Source organism: Hemitrygon akajei, chromosome 8 (genome assembly GCF_048418815.1).
Source record: "Hemitrygon akajei chromosome 8, sHemAka1.3, whole genome shotgun sequence".
In the NCBI taxonomy this organism is placed as follows: Eukaryota; Metazoa; Chordata; class Chondrichthyes; order Myliobatiformes; family Dasyatidae; genus Hemitrygon; species Hemitrygon akajei.
In genome coordinates, this window is record NC_133131.1 from 126,959,524 (window position 1) to 126,986,441 (window position 26,918).

General features: G+C 40.4%; 1 protein-coding gene across 1 annotated transcript in view; it reads right to left on the reverse strand.

Annotated features, from left to right (window-relative positions):
* Positions 1-26,918, reverse strand: part of cubn (cubilin (intrinsic factor-cobalamin receptor)) — a 355,208-nt gene that overhangs the window by 228,670 nt on the left and 99,620 nt on the right. Inside the window, exons 26-29 of the mRNA XM_073055305.1 lie at positions 22,306-22,487; positions 21,144-21,300; positions 20,265-20,449; positions 13,760-13,919 (exon numbers count right to left, since the gene is read on the reverse strand). Of these exons, the coding sequence (XP_072911406.1) occupies positions 13,760-13,919; positions 20,265-20,449; positions 21,144-21,300; positions 22,306-22,487 (684 nt within the window). The remainder of the gene's footprint in view (positions 1-13,759; positions 13,920-20,264; positions 20,450-21,143; positions 21,301-22,305; positions 22,488-26,918) is intronic.

Sequence of the window (26,918 nt, forward strand, 5' to 3'; positions counted from 1 at the left end):
GGAAGGGAACACAATGCTTAGTGGCATGGTGTCATGACAACAGCCTTTCCCTCAATGTCAGTAAAACTAAAGAGCTGGTCACTGACTTCAGGAAGGGGGTAGTACAACATGGGAGGTTTGAGAATTTCACATTCCTAAGAGTCACCAATAGCTGTCCTGGTCCAAGCATATACATACCACAATTAATAAATCTCACCAACACCTTTACTTTGTCAAGAGGCTAAATAAATTTAGCATATCCCTGTCGACCCTTACCAATTTTTATCAATGCACCATAGAAAGCATCCTATCTGGATACATCACTGCTTGGTATGGCAACTCACACAAAAGGCCAGGCAGCATCTATAGGAAGAAGCACAGTCGACGTTTCGGGCCGAGACCCTTCAGATTTCCTCGTGTTTGGTATGGCAACTGCTCTGTTCATAGCTGCAAGAACTGCAGAAAGTTGTGGACACAGCTCAGCACATCACATAAGCAAGTCTCCCCTCTACAGACACTGTTTATCTTTCTTGCTACCTCAGTAAAGTAGTCAGTATAATCAAAAACAACATGCATCCTGAATATTTCTCCTCTCCCTTTTCCCATTGGGTAGTAGATAGAAAAGCTTGAAAGCATGTACCACAAAAGTCAAGTACGGATTCTACCCGTACTATTGAATAGTTCACTAGTATGACAATCGACCTTGTTATGATCATCAAATCAAGTTTAATTATCATTCATCTCTACAGACATAGATACAGTGGAATGTGACAGCATTCCTCTGGGGTTAAAGTGCAAAACATTTAAATTAGCAAGTAAGCATTAAAAATAGCAAGTAACATTCAAAATAGTGAGTAACGTAATTCAAAATACTGAGCAAAGAAGTACATTCACTTGAAAAAAAATCTATATAGTCAGACCCTGAGCGACAATATCCAGAAGTCGATGGTAGAGTCTCCCAGCAGTGTGCAGACACATGCAATCCAGCCTGTCATTCCACTGCTTGAACACTGGAAGGTAGCACTGACGGGAGAGGCTAGTGCCAGGCTCAGCATAGATGTCATGCTGCAATGCTTTTGTGTCTTCCATCTAGTCTGCAGCAGCAGGCGTGCCTGATGTGCTCTCTACAATGGAGGCTACACAGCTCCCATCTCATCTGTCCTGTCACCAGACAAGAGCAACAGGCCTGTGGCAACTTACATTATCACGGTCCAAAAGAATCTTGCTATCGAAAGTGCAATGACCAAGACAATCTCCCACGGTTATATCTTGCATCATATTGTTTGCTTTCATTGCACTTTCTCTGAAGCTGATAAACTTTATTCTGTATTCTGTTATTGTTTTACGTTGCTCTATCTCAATGTACTGTGTAATCATTTAATGTGTTTGAACGGTGTGCAAGAGAAGCTTTTCACTATACCTCGGTACATGTGATATTCTTAAACCAATTTCAATTCCAAGATATAAAATTCCTTTTCTCTCAGACATACATTATACTAACATCCTCCTGCACAGTCTTTTGTGTGACACCATGCAATAGGTTTCTGTATATCACCAAGGAGAGAGAGAAAACAATATTATTTCAAAGCTGTATGCAAAACTTTTAACTGCCTTGTTAATCTTTACATCATCCTTAATCCCAATGCAATACCTCTGAGTGGAATGCAAGTGACATAGCCAGCACCACAACTGGATGGATGCACAGATTTCTGCCCCAATAATTCCATGGAGTTCCAATGCTATTGTTTTTCTTTTATTTTCTTTCCCCTCATCCTCCATCTGCTCAGGATGGAACAAATGTTGCAACATTTTCTATGTATGCGTTTTTTAGAAAGTTGGCTCCATTGCTAATAGAGAAATGGAGGCTGTCATGGAGGCAATGCCAACAAATTAAGATGAACTGTATCTAATAGAAGAGAAACACATACAGCATAGTGCTACAAATCATACCCCCGAGAAATAGGAGCTAAGGGGCTTACCTTATGGAAAGTAAAGCAGCACCTTCTGATTTCTTGCCCTCACACACCCTATCCTGGTGTCATCTCCTTTCAGTTAGACAAGGACATGAAACAAAGTCAGGCAATTGAAGAAGATTTGACATACAAAGAAGTTAGACATGAGGCATATCTGACCTTGAGCCAGGGACTGGAGAAAGGCTATCACAGAAGTCAGATCCCAAAAGAAAGTGTTAACATTTTGTTGTAGAGTACTTTATTGAGGCAACATCCAAACAACTGCGCAGATGGAGCTAAGATGTGGTGACAGGGTGACTTCTTCAAGCTCATCTGTGAAACAGTTTAAATTCTTCTCTTTAATGTCTCTTCTTTCCATTTCAAGGTGTCTGTGGAGTCTGTGATCTACAGCTGCACTCAACCTGTGGTTCTATAGGCAGTGAGCTCCCACTTCCAGAGATTGCTGACTTGCCGTTTTCGATATCTCCAGGAGCAGCCTGGATGATGTGCACATACGGAGTCATTGGAGTGCAGCCTCAGGTGGCCCCTATGGACAACTCAATTCCTCACCAGTGACACCAACTGAAATATCAGGAAGATTGAATATCGCAACAGTGAATGCAACTATTGGAAGCCTCTGTACTCGGGTGATCATTCTCTCTCTCAATGGTAGGGGTAAGTCTGCTGATCCTTGAGTTTGAAACTGAAACAGTGATCTGTTGACCTTCCCCTCACTGTGGAAAGGGTGACAACTCTGGGGGGGGTGGGGGGAGGAGAGGCGGGGGAGAAGGGGGAGAGGGGGGAGAGGGAGGAGAGGGAGAGGGAGAGAGAGAGAGAGAGAGAGAGAGCACACACACCTGTGGCATGCCGAATTGTCTGGTGAACAATAGTTTTTTGTTGGACTGTTGATCATAGCCTCTGTTTGGGAGTTAGCTATGCTTGCTTGGTGCTGGTGCTTTCTACTGGAACAAGTGGGGGATGTTTGATACTTTGTTGCAGCTTGCGTGTGGGTGGGTGGGGGATTAACGTTTTTCTGTCGTTCATTCCTTGGGGTTTTCTCCTGTTTGCGGATGTCTGCGAAGAGTAAGAATTTCAGGTTGTGTACTGTATACATCCTCTAATATTAAATGGAACCATTGAACTTGATGTAATTCACAGACCTGACTGAAAACTGAGACTCAAGTCTGCAGTCCGGTAAAAGGACTATATGAGATAGAGATAGTCAAATGTGTTCAGGAAAGTTTCCTTCATCAGCACATAGAGGTCCCAATGAGAGAGTGTGCGATACTGGATCTACTATTGGGGAATGAGACAGTGTAGGTGACAGAAGTTTGTGTAGGGGTACACTCTGCATCCAGAGACCACAATGCCATTAGTTTCATAGTAAATATGCAAAGAAACAGACCTGGCCCATAGGTTGAGATTCTAAATTGGAGAAAGGCCAATTGTGATGCTATCAGAAAGCAGCTGGCAAGTGTGTGGACAGGGATAGGCTGTTTTTTTGGCAAAGGTGCAATTGAAAAGTAGGAGGCCTTCAAAAATGAAACTTCGAGAGTACAAAGCTTGTATGTGCCTGTCAGAATAAAAGGTAAAGATAATGAGTGTAAAGACCTTGGTTTTCAAGAGAAATTGAGGCCCTGGTTAAGAAAACAGGAGGTGCATAGCAGGTATAGGCAAGTAGGAATAAATGAGGTGCTTATGGAGCACAATAAATGCAAGAGATAAATCAGGAAGGCTTAAGGAAGGTATGAAATTGCTCTAGCAGACAAGGAGAAAGAAAATCCTAAGGGATTCTACAGATGTATTAAAAGCAAAAGGATTGCTAGGGACAAAATTGGTTCTCTGGAAGACCAAACGGGTAATGCATGCATGGAGCCTAAAATAGAAGGGGGAGATCTTAAATGCATTCTTTGCCTCTGTAATTACTTTGGAGATGGACACAGAATCTATAGAAGTGAGGCAAAGTGACATCAACAGATTATAGAGGAGGAAGTATTTTCTACTCTGAGGTAAAACAGGGTGGATAAATCCCAAAGCTTGACAAGGTGTTCCTTTGGACCCTATGGGAGGCAAGTGCAGAAATTGCCAGAGTCCTAGCATAAGATATTTAAATCATCTTAGTGACAGGAAATGTATCAGAGGATTGGAGGATAGCCAATGTTGTTCTGCTTTTTAAAAAGGCTCAATACAGAAACCAGGAAATTATAGGCCACTGAGTCTCACATCAGTTGTGGGAAAGTTATTAGAAGGTATTCCAAGTGACCAGATATATAATAAGTATTTTGATTGACATGGAGTGATTCAGGATAGTCTGCACGGTTTTATGTGTGGTGACCGTGTCTACAATCTTATTGAATTCTTCGAGGAAGTTACCAGGAAAGTGGATGGAGGCAAGAGTGTGGATGTTGCCTATATGGACTTTAGTAAAGCACTCGACAAGGTCCTGCATGGGAGACTGGTCACGAAGTATCAGTCGGTCAGCATTCATGATGAGGTTAGTAAATAGGATGAGACGTTGGCTTTGTTGGAGAAGCCAGATAGAGGATTGATTGGAGGCCTGTGACTAATGGTGTGCCACAAAGATTGGTGTAGGGTCCTTTGTTGTCATTTGTATCAATAATCTGGATAATAATGTGGTTAACTGGATCAGCAAATTTACAGATGACATCAAGAATGGGGGTGTAGTGGATAATGAGGAAGGCTCTCATGGCTTGCATCAGCAGGAAAAATGGGCTGAAAAATTGCAGATGGAATTTAATGCAGACAACAGCAAGGTTTTCCACTTCAGTAGGACCATTCTGGGTAGGTCTTACACAGTGAACTGTAGGGCATTGAGGACTGAGGTAGAACAAAGAGATCGGGGAATACAAGTATATCATTCGTTGAAAGTGGTGTCACAGGTAGATAGAGTCATAAGAAAGCTTTTGGCACATTGGCCTTCATAAATCAGTGTATTGGGTACAGAATATGGGATGTTATGTTGAAGTTCTATAAGGCCTAATTTGGAATATTGTCTGCAGCTTTGGTCACCAACTTACAGGAAAGATGTAAGTAAGGTTGAAAGAGTACAGAGAAAATTTACCAAGACGTTGCCAGGTCTGGAGATCTCAGTCATAAGGAAAGATTGAATAGGTTAGTACTTAATCCCCTAGAATACAGGTTTAGGCAGTAAGCAACCAGTAAGATACTTGATGAGTATAAAAAATGCAAGAGAACTCTTAAAAAGGATACCAAGAGGGGTAAAACATTTCAGGAAAAGCTTCTTCTCCTCCACTATCAGATATCTGAATGAACAGTGAAACTATGAACACTACCTCAGCATTTTTTCCTTTCTTTCAGCACTACTTACTTGATTTAATTTTCTTTTTATGTATGTATACTTCTTTTTGTTATTTATAGTTACTATTATTCAAGAGGACTTGAATATGAAAGCAAGGATGTAATATTGAAACATTATAAAGCAATGGTGAAGACTCACTTGGAGTGTTGTGAGCAGTTTTGGACCCCTTGTCTTAGAAAGGATATGCTGACATTGGAGAGGGTTCAAAGGACGTTCATGAAAATGATCCCAGGTTTGAACAGGTTGTCACATGATGAGCATTTGATGGCTCTGGGCCTGTATTCACCGGAATTGAGAAGAATGAGGGGTGACCTCATTGAAATCTATCAAATGATGAAAGGCATTAATAGAGGATGCAGAGAGGATGCTTCCTAAGCTGGGAGTGTGTAAGACCAGAGGACACAGCCTCAAAATAGAGGGACATCCTTTTAGAATGGAGATGAGGAGGATTTCTTCAGCCAGAAAGTGGTGAATCTGTAGGATTCATTGCCACAGGCAGCTATGGAGGCCAAATCTTTATGTATATTTAAGGCAGAGGTTGATAGATTCTTGATTGGTCAGGGCATGAAGGGATACAGGGAGAAGGCAGGAGATTAGGGATGAGAGGAAAATTGGATCAGTCATGATGAAATGGTGCAGCAGACCTGATGGGCCAAATGGCCTAATGCTGCTCCTGTATCTTATGGTCTTATGCTACAAAACAACAAATTTCATGACAAATGCCAGTGATATTAAACCTTATTCTGATTCTGATTTGAAAAGAAATCATGAGGTTGCTCTTGCAGAGGCAAAGGAGAATCTTGAGGGCTTCAACAGATATATTAACAGGTTCAATAGGTTCAATTTAGTGTCAGAGAAATGTATACAATATACATCCTGAAATTCTTTGTCTTTGCAAACATCCACGAAAACAGAGGAGTGCCCCAAGGAATGAATGACAGTTAAATGTTAGAACCCTGAAGCACCCCCACAGCTCCCTCTCCAATACATAAGCAGCAGCAAAGTAATGATCCCCCTTCTCCCACCAGCAAAAAAGCATCTGCACCCTCCACCAAGCACTCAAGCGTATAGCAAAGCAATAACAGAGACACAGACTTGCAGTACCCCAAAGACTACTCGTTCACCAAGTAATTTGACATAGGCTCTCTCTCTCCCTAATAAGGGAAACAGAGGAGTCCCCATTTCACAGTGAGAAGGGGGACATAACAAAACAACTCGCTGATTTAGAAGTCTGTTGCCTCACTTTTTCTGAGCTCAGTACCCAAAGATGTCAGATCTCTGGACACACAGCCAGCACCCAGCTTGCCGCTTTCAATCTTCCCTGTACTCCCACGACACACCAGTTTTCTGTGGTAGCACCAATCTCGAATCTGTCCGCTTCCAGAACCACAAAAATCCGGTACTCTGAAGGTGCGTTAGCCTTTCAGGCCGTGTCCTTGGCATATAGAAAATGGACGGTTGTGAGGCCCTGAGAGCAGGTTACATTCCCGCAAAGAACCGAGCAAATGGATTTAGAGCAAAAATTAAGAGCAAAGGGATATTAGAGCTCTATTAAGAGCAAAATGATAGCAATAGACAAAATTGGTCCTCTTGAAGACCAAAGTGGTCATCTATGCATGGAGCCTTAAGAGATGGGGAAGATCTTTAATGGATTCTTTCCTTCTGCATGTACTCGGGAGATGGATAGAGAAGTGAGACAAGACAGCAGTGAGGACATGGGCCATATACTCATTATTGAGGAATAGGTGCCTGTTGTCTTGAGTCAAATTAGGGTGAATAAATCTGCAGGGTCTTAAAAGGTGTTCCTTCAGAACCTGTGGCAGGCTAGTGCAGAGTACTGTACAAGGATCTTAGCAGAGGTATTTAAGATGACCTTAGTATGGGTGAATTGCTAATGGATTTGAGGACAGCTAATGTTGCTCTGTTGTTTAAGGAAGGCTCTAAGAAGAAGCCAGGAAATTATAGGCCTGTGAGCCTGACATCAGTAGTGGGTAAGTTATTGGAATAATTTCTAAGGGACCAGATATATAAGTATTGGCTAGACAGGGACTGATTCAGGAGAGTCAGTGTGGTTTTGTGCATGGTAAGTTATATCTAACCAATCTTAGCAACACACACAAAATGCTGGCAAACTCAGCAGGCTAGGCAGCATCAGTGGAAAAGAGTACAGTCGAAGTTTCGGGCTGAGACCCTTTAGCAGGACTGGAGAAAAAAAGATGAGGACCTTTTAACTCTATTCCTTTTTTTTTCGTCGACTGTACTCTTTTCCATAGATGCTGCCTGGCCTGCTGAGTTCCTCCAGTGTTTAGTGTATGTTATTTGGATTTCCAGCATCTGCAGATTTTCTCTTGTTTCTAAATGAACTTAGAGTTTTTCAAGGAAGTTTGTAGGAAAGTTAATGAAGGAAAGGCAGTGGATGTTGTCTACGTGTACTTTAGCAGAGTGTTTCACAAAGCCTTACATGGGAGCTTGGTCAAGAAGGTTAAGTTGCTTTGCATTCAGGATGACATAGTAAAATTAGACCTTGGCTTCACAGAAGAAGCCAGAGAGTGGTTGCCTCTCCGATCGGAGGCTGGTGACAAGTTGTGTGCCACAGGGATTATTGCTGGGTCCTTTGTTGTTTATCAGCAATAATAATGATCTAGTTTTCAAAGTGGTAAACTGGATCAGCAAGGTTGCAGATGACTCCAAGACTGGGAGTGTAGAAGACAGCAGGGAAGGCTATCAAACCTTGCAGCGGGATCTGGAGCAGGGTGAAAATGAGCTGAAAAATGGCAGATGGAATTTAATTCTGACAAGTGTGAGTTGTTGGACTTTGGAAAGACACAGTGGCATCTCAGTTTTTTTTATATTTTCTCTCCATTTAGAAAATAGTCGACTCTTTCATTTCTTCTACCAAAGTGCACGACCATACACTTCCTGACACTGTATTCCATCTGCCACTTCTTTGTCCATTCTCTCAATCTGTCTAAGTCGTACTGTAGACTCTCTTCCTTCGCAAAACAATCTGCCCCTCCATCAATCTTTATATTGTCTGCAAATGTTGCAACAAAGCCATCAAATTCCATCATCCAAATTACTAACATATAACATAAAAAGAATCGGTCCCAATGCAGACCCCTGTGGAACACCGCTAGTCACCGGCAGCCAACCAAAAGAGGCTCCTTTTATTCCCACTCTTTGCCTCCTGCCAGTCAGCCATTGCTTTATCCTTGCTAGAGTCTTCCATGTAATACCATGGGCTTGTAGCTTGCTAAGCAGCCTCATGTGTAGTACTGTGTCAAAGAGTACAGAGAAAACTGTGGGAACTTGAGGACCTGAGTTATAGGGAAAGGATGAGTAGGTAAGGATTTTATTCCCTATCGCATAGGTGAATGAGGGGAGATTTGTTAGAGGTGTGCGAAATTATGAGGCGTATAGTAGCATCAATGCAAGCAGGCTTTTTCCACTGAAGTTGGGGGAGACTAGAACTAGAGGTCATGTGTTAAGGGTGAAGGGTGAAATATTTAAGGGGAACATGAGGGAGAACTTCACTCAGAGTATGGTAAAAATATGGAATTTGGCACAGTCTATATGGGCCAAAGAGCCTGTTTCTGTGTTGTAGTATTCTATGACTGTATAGTACTCCATTTTTCTTTCATCCATGAGCCTATGTAAAAGTCTTTCAAATATCCCCAAAGCTAGTCAGTGTGTGGCCTTGTTGTCCAGTAGCCATCCTCTGTTTTGTTGTGACGGCTCAAATGCAAACTGAACAGCAGTCTGTGACATTATGAAGTTCCATGCCCCGTGCGAGAATAATGAGTACTGAATTCATGAGCTGCACTATAAGGTAATGGAAAGTCTTTTTGGGAAATTCACTTTAACATATTCAAGGCACATAAAATTAAGCAAAACTAACAGATGATAGCTGGTCAGTTTTGTGGCTACGGCTAGTCATTAAACAGGAATTTGAAAAGAATCCTCACACCCTTATTCCACTGTTTGTTTCAATGTGCAGCTAAGAGTTATTTCATCAGTCATTTGAATAAACTGAACTATTTCCAGTAGATACCAGCACAGTACATTGTACTCTTCTTTCACATTTTCTAATGACTCATTTTCTGGCTCTGATTCCATGTGGAATCTTTGCCTGTCCAAATCATTCTACTAATTGAGATTTCTTTTCTCATTCACTTTAAAAATGTGAAATATTTGAAGGGCAACAGCTCTACTAGAGAGAAAAAAAAACAAATAGAATGCTTCTATTTTCATTGTCAGGTACTTGCATTATTATACAATCAATACATACGACCACACTGGAAAAGTACTGTGTGGCCATTTCTCTTCCTGATAATGAAAACAGCTCACTTTTAGGATTAGAAAACAGTGGTTAGCTGAATATAAATCTTCTGAATGTACTTATACACAACTATATTTGAAAACAATTTTTAGTAATAATCAATGAACAGAGTACCTTGACTCCACTCATTACTGAGAAATCCATATGTAGGGGCCTGATACATAATCCTGATCATTAGCTGAACAAAACAGGGAAATAGTAGATGGAACAGATTGGCAAGCTTTGATTAATGGCAGTGAGCATCGTGTTTATTGTTGCCTGTGGTGGATGAGGAACTAAATGAGTAAGTATTATTTTCATCAATAACAACGCCATAAAACGTATTTTGATACATCGACTCATGTTGTTTGCTGGAACAGAATTATACCAGTAAACACTTTTTTCAAGAACACTTATTAAAATGTCATTCTGTTACATATTTTGCAGCACAATTCAAAATGCCACTCTACTGGAAAACTTACATAAAAACAAAAGGAACTGGGATATTCAAAGAACTTGAACTATAATTGGGGTAAATCTCAGTGTAGACCCCTAAAAAGTTTGGGGTAGCCATTACTGTGGATCATGTGGCATAGTGAAACACCCAGGCTCACCCAGAATCACACAGGAAACCACCCAATGCTCAAATGAATGCTCATGTGGAGGAAGTACCCCAACACTTCATAAATAGGAACTGTTACTAGAAAAGAAAGCCTGAGGCATTGCTTTGCTGAGACTGTGCTCTCTGACCCATTGTTTAGACAGAATACAGAGAGCTTTACTATTCACCCAATATTGCTGACCAAACAGATTTCAGTCTTGGCACAAAATCAGGAGTTTCCATGAAGAAAATAGATCATGTTGACAGTTAAAAAAAATTATTTAAAAAAATCTAAGTTTAAGTCCTAAGTCTAAAGCTACAAGGTGCAGATAATTTCATGCACAGTCATGCTAGACTTTACTGAAAATGATATTCCCAGAACAGTCAGTTTCCAACACCACTAAAAATTAATCTTGGCCTCAAATCCCAACATATAAGGGTTAACTTTAGTCTTAATCATCAGTAACTTATAGTTTTTAAACTGATTGGAATTAGGGTCCAGTTGTATGGTCTACGAAAATTCACATGATACTCCTATTTTTAAAAATCAGTGTAAATTCAGTAGCACAGGTAATGAAAGAAAACAGAATCTCTAAAAGATCTCTCAGCAAATATTCAAAAGAGGGTTATTGATTGTGTGTCACAATCTCTGGAATAAAAGAGAAACGGGTGCTGTTATCCATAAAGTTCTCTCTGAATCTCTAGCTGTGATAGTTTAAAAAATACTGTCCACCCAGAGCAGCAGGAAAGGTAAACAGAAATAAAAAGCAGGAAGCTTCCATGTCTCAGGAAATTTTGGAATCCACGAATGTTATTTCAGCATTAACACCTGCACACACAGACTTATCCGCTCTTTCTCATGAACAATGCAAACTGAGTGTAACTGGCCTTGGTCTTTTCTCACTGCATAAAAGTACTCAGTGACACAGACACCAAAATATTCACTAGAAATATCTGCAACTACTTCTTCTTGAATGTCATCAGCCCAGTGAAGAATTAGCATTTTTACATAGGAAAAAATACATTTAGTGATATTTCAAATTTAGTAGTTCCAGACAATAACACAATGATCAAGTATGTGTGGCAGAGAACGGTGTAGTAAATACTGTTGCCATGGAAAGCTTTTTTCAATATAATTTCTCATGACACAGTGAAGGAGCTGCTCTTAGCAGACAAGGAAATGACTATTAACTCAGAAGTTACTGAAATTACACACTTCTTTCCACTTGGTAAAAGAAAACCCTCCAAGCCCCTCTCAACAAGTCTGCAGTGACATTTCCTCTTTACTGGTTGCTAGGAGATCAAGTAACAAACAGAATCACCATGAAACCAATATATTTCAAAGAACTTGTGACTTGGTACAAAGCAATAAGCACATTGAGAAAGTAGTATTTCATTATTTCAACAAGTAGCAAGGATTTAACATTGAACAGAAAAGTTTTACTTCATTCAAATGAAGTAATAATTATTTGTGAAGCTATGGAAACATCAAGTTGCCATCTGCTCTGAAATACAGATGACTTTATTGATGCAGGACTACAATTAGCTGCAACAGCTAAAATAAATTATGAATTATGTTTTATATTGCAAATTATCCACAAATTCAAAGACTAATCTCTTATGTGAGCAATATGTTGGCATTGTGCTTGTTTTGCTGTTTTATCTAAACTACCAATAAATAAACAAAAGAGGTCCAACTGCTTAAAAATGCGGTTGGTTTGAATTCCATTCCCACTCTTTCTCTCAGCAGTCTGCTCCATGTTAAAATGGTCCAATCGTCTCCATAATTTTAATCACAGAATTTATAATGATTGATAAAATCAGTTCTGTAAATTCCAATACTCCCAAATGTAGTACTTTCACTAATTCATATTCTGCATCTGCATCCTAGATATCTGATTTTTTTTTCTAAATGCTGGCTTTCCCAAAGCTAAACAAATGGGCCTATCATTAATATTTTGCAGACACTGTTTAAAGTCACGCTTCATTACTTCCTGGAGACTACTGGGTGTGGCAGCTTAGAAACTGCAGTGGGCTTGCAAATAGCCTAGTGTAGGAGCGCGTGATTTTCCAATGATTCATCGTGCCCACATCATTGTGAGTTCCAGAAATGGAGATGCAATTCAATTTAACATACTTTGTATTGCAATTAAATCTTGTGTTTAATTTTCCAGACCTGTATCGTGTGCAGTTTTTGTCACCGACACACAGGAAAAATGTAAATAAGGTTGAAAGAGTACGGAGAAAATTTACAAGGATGTTGCTGGGTCTGGAGGACCCAAGCTATAAGGAAAGATTGAATAAGTTAAGACTTTATTCCTTGGAATGTAGAAGATTGCAAGGAGTTTTGACAGAGGTATACAAAATAAAAAGGAGTATAGACAGGATAAATGCAAGCAGGCTTTTTCTGCTGAGGTTGGGTGAAACTACAACTAGAGTTCATGGGTTAAGGATGCTATGTGAAAAGTCTGAGGGGAACACAAAGGGAAACCTCCTCCCTCAGAGAGTCGTGAGAGTGTGGAACAAGCTGCCAGCAGAAATGGTGCATACAAGCTTGATTTCAACATTTAAGGGAAGTGTGGATAGGTGTCTGGCTGGTAGGGGCACGGAGGGCTATGGTCCTGATGCAAGTCAATGAGAGTAGTAGGCAGTATAAATGTTGTGGCATAGACTGGGTGGGCTGAAGGCCCTGGTTCTATGCTGTACTTTTCTGTGATTCTACCATGCTTCCCAATAACCTTCTTGCCTCATCATAAATATTGGGCTCATACCTTTAAAGCTCCATTTGGGGCATTTAGAAGCCTGGAGAAAGAATGGGAAAATTCAGGTAGGCATGAAGTCTCAAATGCTGCTCCTATTTTCTATCATCCTAAAAAATAGAATTATTATTTCTTCAACCACTTGGTGGTGTAGGTGAGCAGGATGAGGTTTTCCATGCATCACTAAAATTGAAAACATTCTATAAGAGTTAACATCAGATTACCAGAAAATCTCCAGGGAAATGACTGAGCTGTTTCTCATGTGAAGGAGGACTGACTTGTAAATACAGACCCTCTAATAAACAGTTCTGCAAGTTATTTTCAGGCTGTTTCATAAACATAATGTCACTTCTACTGAAGCTCTGGATTTCATTCAGGGTTGACCCACCCAATAGGTTACTTCGCACGGCACGTTTAAAAATTGGACACGGTTTTTGGATGACTCTAGGGTACAAATGGAAAGGATGATGATCTGCTACTAAAATAGAGACTAAATAAAAATGTGTCAGTGAGTTGCAGTAGCAGAATTCAGTTGGTTTTGAAAAACAACAAAGGCTTGAAGAATGATTCAGATTTGATGATCTTGTAGCAAAAGCAGGTCTGTATGATTGGTAAGTAACAACCTCAAGTAAGAGTTTGGCAAACTGTGACAGCCAAATTAACCTCAATGAATTTGATATCGGAAAATGTGGGACAGATCCAATTTGACTGGTTAAGCGGTAAAGCAGGGTGCCTCATGTGATAAAACAGCTGGCATGTAGACCAGACAGAGAATTTAAGCAAATACTCCGGCGTGGTATGTAATCTTACCATTCTGAAACCACAACATCTGGAATCCATTGCCTGGAAAACTGGACTCTGAATGAAATGCCACATGCAGACTGGTACCAGAGGTTTTTCCTGATGGCGGCAAAGTATTCCCACAGAAAGTACCGATAAGATGAGACTGGGCACTGGATCCATCATATAGCTACAACAAGAATGTAAGGGAAAAGTTAAAGAAGAGAAGTTACTGGTAGGTAGCATGAAAGAATGCAAACAGTAAAAGACAATGTTGAAGACAAGACAAGCAGTAAGAATGAACTTTATTCCACTCATTAAGCTTCTGTGCTAAAACACAGAGTAGAAACTTAATTTTTTAAAAATTCTTTCTCTGGGATCTTGCACTGTCCACATCTACTGCACTTGAACTGGTCGGCCATTTAAGAGTCAATTAGACAAGGTGGGGCAGGAATCACACACAGGCCTGACTAGTGGATATCCTCCCCTTAAGATTGAATCAGGTGGATTTTTACAAAGAAAACCTGCAGATTTTGCTGTCACCATTTGTAAGAACAGTTGTTACTACTTCAAAAGTCTAGATCATTAACTGAATATGAATTCCACAGCTGCCAAAACTTCTTTGATTCACCTGAAGTTAATAAGGTCAGGAATTATATGGTAGTTTAAAGTCACACCACATTGTATACAGTAGAATTGGGGCTTTCCTCATAGTATTACTGATGTAGACTTGCTGTGTTCATGCCTCCATTTAATGTTATCAGTGCTGGCAAACAAAATATTTATTAATGGGCAAAAATCGTAAGACCATATTATTGTCTTCAGTGAAAAATAGAGGGAACTTTTAATAAAAAAAGTAATCAGCCTGGTTTCACTTCGCCTTTAGATATTAATTATCTTTTTGTCTGCCCACCCACACACTCATACTTATTCCTTGCCTTTGGTTTTGCAGCTGTTCCCAACAAAATCAGCATTTATGAAAAAATGAAACATATAATTTGTTTGCAGATCCTTAAAGGGAAAAACTTCTTAGCTAGTGTACATGTTCTATGAATAACATCAGAAACATAGCATTCCAGATTGGCAGGACTGTGCCTCCTTTAATCTAGCTCTGGGAACTTCTAGGCTTTCCTCTGAAGTGGAAGCATACAAATGAGAGAACAGAGAACCCTTGCCCTCTGCATTTAATTACAGACAATACTGAAATGTGGCCTGTCTTTAAATTCACACTGGTTTGAGAATCTTTAAGGATACAAAGCTAGGTTGTAAGATCTGTCCTCAAGCCCCATGTTATATTTTTGCAAATTGCTATACAATGTTTTGCCACCTATTTGAACACCCCTCTAGACTTTTAGTTGATAACAAAACCTTTTGACTTATGATTTATTAGAAGTTAAATATCCCAATCTTTGTAGCCTCATTTCTCATACAACATAGAAGAGGGCTATTCAGACCATTGGATCTAGGGTAAGTCTCAGAGAATTCTCACCCAATTCCTTACAAACCATTCTCTCTCAAATGCCCATTAACTGCCCCCAATTCTTTAATTACTCACCTACTGGAGGAGCAATGTATAATAGCCAAGTGAGTTACAAGCACATTTTTGGGATTTTACTGCTCTCTGTATTATCCATTAGATTTTAACCATTTACTACATAGGAAGTAGTTCTCCTATGACTAGACTCTTAATACATTAGTGCCAGTATGAATTCTCAGTGCAGTTCTGAGAGTCCGACGTATTAATGTGCTCAGAATTGCCTTTCAATAAAACTGCATCTACACCTAAAATTTGAGACCTCCCGTCTGTGGTTCCAACCTGCTTTAAAAAGGCAACTAACTGTACCGGTGTTGAAGAAGACTGTGGTGATCTGCCTCAATGATTACCACCCAGTAGCACTTGCATCATCCATAACAAAGTGTTTCAAAAGGTAGGAGTAAATTAACTCCTGGTATATAAGGTCTTTGATAAGGTGCCACACCTGAGGCTGCTTAACAAGATAAAATCCTATGTTGTTACAGGAGAGATGCTGGCATCGATAGTGGAATGGCTGACAGGCAGCGAATGGAAATAAAAGGAGCCTTTTCAGGTTGGCTGCCAGTGACTAGTGGTATTCATCAGGGGTCAGTATTGGGACTGCTATTTTTCACGTTGTTTGTCAAAAATTTGAATAATGGAATTGATGGCTTAATGGCAAAGTTTGAGGGAAATATAAAGACAGGTGGAGGCGTAGGTAGTGCTGAGGAAGCAATGCAACTGCAGCAGGACTTAGACAAGTTGGAAGAATGGGCAAAAAAGTGTCAGATGGAATACAGTGTTGGGAAAAGTATTAATAAAATCCTAATGACCACGACAGTTTAGCAAGACTATGGCCATTCTAATCACATTATACTACAATGGGCTTGGTCATTTTTATTCTAATTGTGTTTTTTACCTGTACAAACTGTGCATAATTTATGTTCTTCTTGTGAATGCTACCTATGTGTTGTTCATATGAAGCCTGTGATGATGCTGCAAGTAAAATTTTCATTGCACTTGTGCATATAAGCAGTTGTTCATATGACAATAAACTCATCTTCTGACGTTTGGAATTAAAATAATATGATGAGATGGTCAGCATGCACTCAGTGGGCCAAAGGGGCAGAGCATGTCTGCTCTCACCCCATCCTCCTGCCACCCTACTGGGGAAAGGGTTCCTTGTGTCCTCACCTACCACCCCACCAGCCTCCACATCAAACACATAATTCTCCAAAACTTCCGCCATCTCCAACGGGTTCCTACCACCAAGCACGTCTTTCACCTCCCACTTGCTTTCACATGGATCGCTCCCTGTGACTCCCTTGTCCAATCGTCCCTCCCCACTGATCTCTCTCCCGTTACTTATCCATGCAAACATAACAAGTGCTACACTTTCCCCTACACCTCCTCCCTCTCTACCATTAGAGCCCCAAACAGACCTTCCAGGTAAGGCAACACTTCACCTGTGAGTCTGTTGGGATCATCTGCTGCTTCTGGTGCTCCCGGTGTGGCCTCCTGTATATCGGTGAGATCTGATATAGATTGGGAGACTGCTTCACCGAGCACCTACGCTCCATCCTCCAGAAAAAGAGTGATCTCCCGGTAGCCACTCATTTTAATTCCATTTAGCATTCCCATTCCACCATGTAAATCCATGGCCTCCTCTGCTGTCGCAAGAGGCCACACTCAAGTTGGAGGAGAAATACCTTTTATTCCTTTTGGGTAGCCTCCAACTTGATGGCATGAACATCGATTTTTCGAACTTCTGGTAGTGTCACCTCCCCTTCTCAATTACCCATTTCCCATTTCTCTCTCTCACCTCACTCCTTGCCTGCTCATCACCTCCCTCTGGTGCTCTTCCCCCTTTTTCTTTAACCATATAACCATATAACAATTACAGCATGGAAACAGGCCATCTCGGCCCTTCTAGTCCGTGCTGAACGCTTACTCTCACCTAATCCCACTGACCCGCACTCAGCCCATAACCCTCCATTCCTTTCCTGTCCATGTACCTATCCAATTTAGCTTTTAATTTAGCTTCTTTCTTCCATGGCCTTCTGTTCTCTCCTATTATATTCCCCCTTCTCCAGCTCTGTATCTCTATCACCAATCAACTACTCAACTCTTTACTTGACCCCTCCCCCCTCCCGATTTCATCTATCAGCTCCCAACACAAAATTCTGGAGGAAGTCAGCAGGCCAGGCAACATCTAGAAAAAGAGCACAGTTGACGTTTTGGGCCGAAACCCTTCAGCAGGTGTTGCTAGGATTTCCAGCATCTACAGATTTTCTCTTCTTCACCTATCACCTTGTATTTCCCCTGTCCTTCACCCCACCTTTTAAATATACTCATCTTTTTTCCTCCAGTCCTGATGAAGGGCTTATAATGGACATCCTGCATTTTCTGGTGTCACCCAAATTGTAACATTTGTTACAGTGCAAAGCACTCTGCATGTTAAAAGTATTTTTGAACTATTTGGGAAAGCAATTGCCCGAGGATAGTTAAATGTTCCTGTTCTATAGACAGTCAATGTGGTATGTCACCATTTCAAGCTTCCAATGATTTGTTTTTATCCATGAATACATTTAGATTAGAGCTGCAATAAGAAATCTTAAAGTCCTAATGAAGATAATTTGGAGCCCCCAATGCACTGACATCCACCCCGAACATTCTCTCTTCTCCCATGCCCACCCCAATCAGGCAGAAGATAGAAAAGCTTGGAACCACGTACCACTCGGCTCGGGGACAGATTCTATCCTACTCGAATGGAACTTCTTTCTCTGTCCCTGGTGTAAACAGAATTTTCTTTTACCCATTGTATTTTGGAATTATCATGACAATAATCCCAAAATTACAGTGCTTCAATTTTTCGTCTGAGACTTATCACTACATCGGAGTGGTGGAACACTTAACCCACTTATTTTTAATAACAAATTGTTCAACCAAAAGAATAGAAAAATAAACTTTAGACAGGTGCATTAGACATTAGTTTGCTAGAATCACATGGGTGTTTCCAGAAATATTGATTCTAGAGTCAGCAGTTATCCAGTACCAGCACTGAACACATATCCTCAGCCAAGTACACTCCACTGCTGCAACAACCTTCCAAATTCAAATAACATCCACTATTTCTACTTTGCTGAAAATCAGAATCAGAATCAGGTTTATTATCATCCACCAGTGACGTGAAATTTGTTAACTTAGCAGCAGCCGTTCAATGCAATACATAACGTAGAAGAAAAAAAAACACAAAATAGAATAATAATAAAAATAAATCAATCAATCAATTACTGTATACGTATATTGAATAGATTAAAAATCATGCAAAGAACAGAAATAATATGTTAAAAAAAGTGGGGTAATGTTCAATGTCCATTTAGGAATTGGATGGCAGAGGGGAAGAAGCTGTTCCTGAATCGCTGAGTGTGTGCCTTCAGGCTTCTGCACCTCCTACCTGATGGTAACAGTGAGAAAATGTCATACCCTCTGTGGTATGAAGTGGTACTTAATTGATATTAAGTATAATATTAACACTTAATATTAACTTAACACTTAACACCACTTCATATCCACCACTCCGATGTCATACCCTTGGTCCTTAATAATGGATGCTGCCTTTCTGAGACTCTGCTCCTGGAAGATGTCCTGGATACTCTTTAAGATAGTACCCAAGATGGAGCTGACTAGGTTTATAACTGTCTGCAGTTTCTTTTGGTCCTGTGCAGTAGCGCCCCCTCCCACCCCAATACCAGAGAGTGATACAGCTTGTCAGAATGCTTTCCATGGTACATCTATAGAAGTTTTTGAGTGTATTTGTTGACATACCAAGTCCCTTCAAATTCCTAATGAAGTATAGCCACTGTCGTGCCTTCTTTATAACTGCATCGATATGTTGGGACCGGGCTAGATCCTCAGAGATCTTAACACCCAGGAACTTGAAACTGCTCACTCTCTCCACTTCTGATCGCTCTATGAGGATTGGTATGTGTTCCTTCATCTTACCCTTCCTGAAGTCCACAATCAGCTCTTTTATCTTACATATATTGAGTGCCAGGTTGTTGCTGAGACACCACTTCACTAGTTGGCATAACTCACTCCTGTACGCCCACTCGTCACCACCTGATATTTTATCAACATCGGTTGCATTGTCAGCAGATTTATAGATGGTATTTGAGCTATGCCTAGCCACACAGTCATGTGTATATAGAGAGTAGAGCAGTGGGCTAAGCACACACCCCTAGGGTGCACCAGTGTTGATTGTCAGCGAGGAGGATATGTTATCACCAATCTGCACAGACTGTGATCTTCTGGTTATGGAGTTGAGGATCCAATTACAGAGGGAGGTACAGAGGCCCAGATTTTGTAACTTCTCAATCAGGACTGTGGGAATGATGATATTAAAAGCTGAACCATAGTCGATGAACAGCATCCTGACGTAGGTGTTTGTGTTGTCTAGGTGGTCTAAAGCCATGTGAAGAGCCATTGAGATTGCATCTGCTGTTGACCTATCATGGCGATAGGCAGATTGCAGTGGGTCCAGGACCATGATGAGGCAGGAGGAGTTCAATCTAGTCATGAAGAACCTCTCAAAGCATTTCATCACTGATGATGTGAGTGCTACCGGGTGATAGTCATTAGGCAGCTCACATTATTCTTCTTAGGGACTGGTATAATTGTTGCCTTTTCAAAGCAAGTGTGAACTTCCACCCATAGCAGTGAGAGGTTGAAAATCTTGTGACAATCTTGTGGTATGTCCAAGAGTAACTGGAGAAGTAACTAAACAATTTATCAGAAGACAAAATGATGATTCAGCTGATTGCGTAGTTAGCATATGCCATGATTTGCCAAAATTTTAAGAAGGTTATTATAAGTTAAAACCTCTTAAAATATTGTAGGACAGATCATAACTATTCAGATTACTTTAATGTAATTTACTTCCTTGAAGTTAACCTTAATTTAACTTAACTATTTCAAGAGGTATTGTAATATTATTCCACTTATGAAGGGGCTAATTGTTACCTTAAGCCAGGCTGAATTACAATCGTCAAAGTGCAGATTGAAGGCAGTGAAGGTGTAGTTGATTGTGCTTCCAGCTGTTGCCTGTATAGTCCAGTTGCAGTCTTGGTTAGGTGGATAAGGCTGAGGAAAGTTTGTACTTTCCAAAATCCCCTTGCTATGATTTGCAATGATTACGCCTTGGCAAACTGCAAAGGAAGCAATGTGTTAGAACTTTGATAAGTTTGTAAGTTAAACACTGAATTAATGGACGAATCAAGTTCACAAGTAAACAAAGAAAGAACAGTACTATGCTGAATGCATCACTGAGATTATAAAGCGTTCATTAGTGCTAATGGTAGTAAATTATCTTCTGTTTTAACATCAGTGTGCCTTGTATCCACAGACGAGTTACAGAATTAGTAAACTAGCGACAGAAGTAAAACAGAATATCTTTGAAGGTATGTTCTAAAATGTAATGCTTAACAGAATTCCAGTGTCTGAGAACAATATTAGAGCCATACCACATTACTTAAAACCCACTCCTAAAGATACCTGGCAATAGCAGACCTATTTACCTCTTTTTCTTCTCTGGAAATGCCAGAACAAAAGTCTCTACTGGCTCTTCAAACACATGGTCTTCATTCACAATTCTCTGACAAACAAAACCTAGAGCAATGGTTCTCAACCTTTTTTTATGCCATGGACCCCTATCAGTAAGACCATAGACCCCACGATGGGAACCCCTGACTTGCATCCTAAAAAAAATTACATCATGTGCTGAAGGAAGGAGTCAGTTGATACTTGAAATACAAACTAGGAATAGATGGAACACTACTGACTTATGAAAAGCGAAGAATAAAAGTGGGCCATTTTAGAACATTTTCACTGCAGATTACTTACTGTGTCTATATTTAGCAAAAAATCCTCCCGCTGTTAATGAACTGTCAGTTTGGAGTTTTATGTACATGTTATTTTTGGAAGAAAGGATTGGTGCTGGAGTCTGATTACCACACAATTTGGCCAAAATTTGAGAATTTGTATTTATTCCATTATAAACCTAGAAGAGTAAAATAAGGTAATGTAATCAAACTACTTGACTTTTTTACCAGTACTAAGCATAGTGAATAGTATAGCAGGTCAGACGAATGATGCAACTTTGCTTTCTTTCAAGAGTAGATAACACCACCATGCAAATCTAATCCAATACTGTGAGTTCACATTTTATCTCCTGAGATCAAACCAGAATGTGCAAATGTCTGTATATTTATCTCCTGAGTGATATGAAAAATTGCATGTGCAGAGTAATATTAACTACATTGGTAGCCATGTTAAATTACCATTTTACAAATAAGTGAAGCGACAAAATGCCTAGTAGAACATCTGTTGCATTTTCTTTGGCGTGAAATAACTGTTATAAAGTAACAAGTATAATGCATGAATGAGCCGGCCAGTGGCGTAATTACATCCCCACCAGACTTCAAGGCAAGCAGTCCTGGGTTTGAATCTGGCTGACTCTGTGCACGCTTTCCATCCGTGCTGGGTTGAGCATCGAGCTATCAAGTTGGCCTCGCTAAAATGCTAAAGAAATGGCAAGGTTGTCACGTGATGTGCCACAAGGGGGAAGAGGAATATATACTGCATGAACATGACTTACTGACAAAAAGATTCAAGGACTTCAATAACGCCAAAGGTTGCATTAAAAATTCTGAAAAAAGTGCACTTGCATTTCTTTTTTTGCTGAAGCTATTTGCAACTGTTCAAGCATGAAAACATCCATAATCAGAACAGATATACTATAAAAAATACAAAATGGATTAATTGGAAAAAATTATTAATTTGCATATTGTAATAGAAGCCCTTCAGTCTGGGTATTATATAATATGGACTACAACATAACATAGTTTGACCCCAATATTTAGAATCCATAACAGAAGTACAATGAAATAGTCAAACATGAATGTTGCACATTATTTTGTCAATTGGGAATCAAAAACCCTTGAAATAACAGTAAAATTATCAGAGCAATTCCATGTAAAAAAAAGTTAAGTGAAAATGTACATACAGATAAAGAATCAGTCATGCATCCAGTGCTGGAATCCAAATGGAATTGTTCAAATTGTAGCTCAATCACACTTCCTGCACTGCTTTGAATTAGCCAGTAGCATTCTGCATTATTTGAATATGGCATTGGATAATTGGGAGAGGTAAAACTACCAGTTGCTGTTGTGAGGGTTCCTCCACAGCCTGAAAGAAATGGACAGAATTTATTCCATGGATTATCTTCATTAATCAAACTTTTCCTAATACCAAGTCAACACAAGGAGCTATAGAAAAACTCACATTACTAAAACACAAATTCAAAGTACATTTATTATCAAAGTATGTATACAACCTTACTTCAACCATTTATACAACCATTCATCTTACAGGCAGCCATGAAACAAAGAAACCCAATAGAACACATTAAAAAACAAAAGAAGACCGTCAAGTATCATTAGATGTCACTAAACTGGTTAAAATATTACAACTATCAGAATTTCAAAGCCAAGGCATAAAAAACACTGGAAGAAATTACTAATTCAACAGTATCTGTGGAAAGTCAAAAGTTAATCTATAGTTCAAATTTCAAAAATCATTGATTTGCGGATCTTAAACATCAAGTAAGATTTTACACCCTAAGGCATAGGGTGAATTTGGGTCCATATTCATTTCCTGAAATTGGTTCTAGAATAAGATGCATTCTTAGACAGGCCATGAGAAAGTAGATAATAGTTGAGTATGAATCAGAAATATCTTATGTTCAACAGTCTGTTGAATTATCCTTCTAATATGCTCCATGCACATACATTCAGATCTGTGTTCATTTATTAATGATAGAGCATAGTTAGAGCAACGAGAATGACTCCAGGGGCAATGTTACATTCTTTGTGTAAGATGTGGGACTTCTGGGAGACCTACAGCCTCCCAGATAACCACATCTGCACCAGGTGCAGCTCCACAGAGAAGGATTGAAGGAACAGGACTGGAGGCCAGTAATCTTTGGCTCGTACAGGAGACTGAGGAAGTGACAGATAGGAGCTACAGGGAGGTAATCACTCCTAGGTTGCAGGAGGTAGGTACAAGGTAACCGTCAGGAGAAGGAAGGGAAATGGGCAGCCAGTACAGAATACCCCTGTGGCTGTTCCCCGCAGTAAGAAGTACTCTGTTTAAGATACTTTTGAGGGGGATGACTTTCTGGGGGGGCGGGGAGCCACAGTGACCGGGTCTCTGGAACTGTGGCTCAGAAGAGATGAGAGGCGAAGAGGACTGCTGCTGTGATACGAGATTCCATAGTTAGAGAAAGGGAGACAAGATTCTGTGGATGCAATAGAGACACTCAGATGGTATGTTACCTCCCAGGTGCCAGGGTCAGGGATTTCTAAGATCAAGTCCATGGTATTCTAAGGGGAAGGATGAGCCACTAGAAGTCTTGGTACATATTGGCTTCAATGACATAGGTAGATAAGGTGGAGTGATCCTGAAGAGAGATTTTAGGGAACTAGGTAGAAAGCTGAAAAGCAGGACTGCCAAGGTATAAATCTCTGGATTGCTGCCTGTGTCATGCGCTAGTGAGGGGAAGAATAGAAGCATTTTGCAGATATATGTTTGGCTGAGGAACTGGTGCAGGCACAGGGCTTCATATTTCTGGATAATTGGGATCACTTCCTAGGTAAGATACAACCTGTACAAAAGAGATGGGTTACGTCTGAACCCGAGAGGGACCAATATCCTTGTAGGAAGGTTTGCTAGAGCTGTTAGGAGAGTTTAAACCAATCTAGCAGGGGCATGGGAACAAGAGTGAGAGGGCTGAGGATGAGGCAGTTAGTTTACAAACAGAGGCAGTGTGTAGTGAGACCACAAGCAAGGACAGGCTGATGATAGGGCAAAACTGCAGTCAGCAGTTTGAGTTGCAATGTAAAAGGGAGGCAAAATCAAAAAAGGGTGATGAATCCAGGACTGAAAGTGTTATATTTGAATGCACACTGTATATGAAATAAGGTACGTGAATTTGTAGCATAGTTACAGATTGACAAGTATGATTTTGTGAGCATCACTGAGTCGTGGCAGGGGAAAGATTATAACTGGGAGCTTAAAATTCAAGGGTACACATATCAAAAGGATAGGCAGGTAGGCAGAGGGGGTGGGGTGGCTTTGTTGGTAAAAAAATAAAATCAAAGCCTTAGAAAGAAGTGACATAGGGTCTGAAGGTATAGAATCTTTGTGGGTGGAGCTAAGAAACTGCAAGGGTTAAAATACCCTGATGGGAGTTACCATATATACAGGCCTCCAAACTGTAGCTAGGATGTGGGATACAAATTACATCAGGGGATAGAAAAGGTATGTCAAAGTGCAATGCTATGATAGTCATGGGGGTTTTAAATATGCAGATAGATTGGGAAAATCAGAATGGTGTTGGATCTCAAGAGAGGAGATTTGTAGAATGCCCACAAGATGGCTTTTTTAGAGCGGCTCGTGGTTGAGCCCAGTAGGGGATCAGCTATTCTGGACTGGGTGTTGTGCAATGAACTGGAATTAATTAGAGAGCTTAAGATCAACTGTTCAAAGGTTTATTTTATTGTCAAAGTATGTATGCAGAATACAACTCTGAGATTTGTCTTCTCCAGATAGCCATAAAGTACAAAAAAACAGTGTTAGTTGAAAGAAAGCCATCAATTGCCCTTTACCGCACAAAAAGAAAAGCGAAACAAAAACTTGCAAACCCCAAACCTCCAGCCTACAAATTGGCAACAGGAAAGAATGGATGAGAACACGATAAAAAAAACATAGAACTCAAAGAGGCCAATATGACCTACAGTCCAATCCATAAATCTCAAAATTTCAATAACATCTCCAAGAGCATCAGGACCCAGCAGCCCTCCGAGGGCTGCAACATGAACCAATGGCCCCTCCAAAGACAGCAACTTGAACCAGTAGCCCCCCCCCCCCGAGAGCAGCGACACAAACCAGCGGCCCCTCCGAGGGAAGCAACAAAAACCAGCGGCCCCTCTGAGGGAAGCAACATGAACTAGCAGCCCCTCCGAGCGCTGCGACATGAACCAGTGGTTCCTCCGAGGGCAGAAACATGAACTAGCAACCCCTCCAAAGAAAGCGACACAAACCAGCGGCCCCTCTGAAGGCAGCAACATGAATCAATGGCCCCTGCAAGTGAGGCAACATGAACCAACAGCCCAAATCAGCAATACGAACAAATGATCTTTCCAAGAATCACTCGCTCTCTTTTGCATTTGCCTCTTTGTTTCAATCTTCCTCGATGCTTTAATCTGTGAAAAATGTAGTTGATCAAGGCCCCTCAACCTGTCTCGGAGCTTCTTCTCCTGGTAGCTCGTGCTCACATTTCTCTTCTGGAAGTTCCTCAGGGCCAACAGCGTGCTAGCTCACTCGATCGAACTACAGATTGTAAGTCCCAGACTCCAACAGTTTCAAAATCAAAATTAAGATAAAAAGAAGAAGCAGAAAAACTGAAGTGATTGTCCATCTGGAGGAAGGGTCATTGTTCACTGGCGCCATCTTGACCAGTAAAGGAACCTTGAAGTGAAAGTGATTATAATATGATAGAGTTCACCCTGCAATTCAAGAAAGTGAAGATAAAGGCAAATGTATCAGTATTACAGTGGAAAAAATGGAATTACAGAGATTTGAGAGAGGAGCTGGGCAAAATTGATTGGAAGGGGACATTAGCAGGGTTGATGGAAGAGCAGCAATGGCTGGAGTTTCTGGGAACAATTTGGAAGGCACAGCATAGATACATCTCAAAGAAGAACTATTCTGAAGGCAGGAAGACACAACCAAGGCTGACAAGGGAAGTCAAAGCCGACATAAAAAGAAACAAAAGAGAACGCATAGAATAAAATGAAAACTTTTGGGAAGTTAGAGGATTGGAAAACACTTAAAAACCAACAGAGGCAATTAAAAACTCATAAAAAGGGAAAAGATGGAATACAAAGGTAAGCTAGCCAATAATATTAAAGAGGATATCAAAAGTTTCTTCAGGTATATAAAGGGTAAAAGAGAGGTGAGAGTAGATATCTGACCACTGGGAAATGATGCTGGAGAGTAGTAATGGAGGACAAGGAAATAGCAGATGAACTGAATAAGTATTTTGCATCAGTGTTCATTGTGGAAGACACTAGCAATATGCTGGAAGTTCAGGAGTGTCAAGGACAAAAGTGAGAGAAGTTGTCATTACTATGGAGAAGCTGCTTGGTAAACTGAAAGGGCTGAAAATTAGGTCTATCACTTGGACCAGACAGTTTACACCCCAGGGTTCTGAAAGTGATGGCTGAAGAGATTTGGAGGCATTAGTAATGATTTTTCAAGTATCAAAAGATTCTGGCATGGTTCCAGAGACTGGAAAAATGTCACTCCACTCTTCAAGAAGAGTGACTGGCAGAAGAAAGGACATTATAGGCCAGTTAATCTGACCTCAGTGCTTGGGAAGATGTTAGAGTTGATTGTTGAGGATCTAATTTTGGGTACTTGGAGGCATATGATAAAATAGGCCAAAGTCAGCATGGTTTCCTCAAGGGAAAATCTTGCCTGACAAATTGGTTGGAATTTTTTGAAGAAATACCAAGCAGGATAGACAAAGAAGAGTTGGTGGATGTTGTGTCCTTG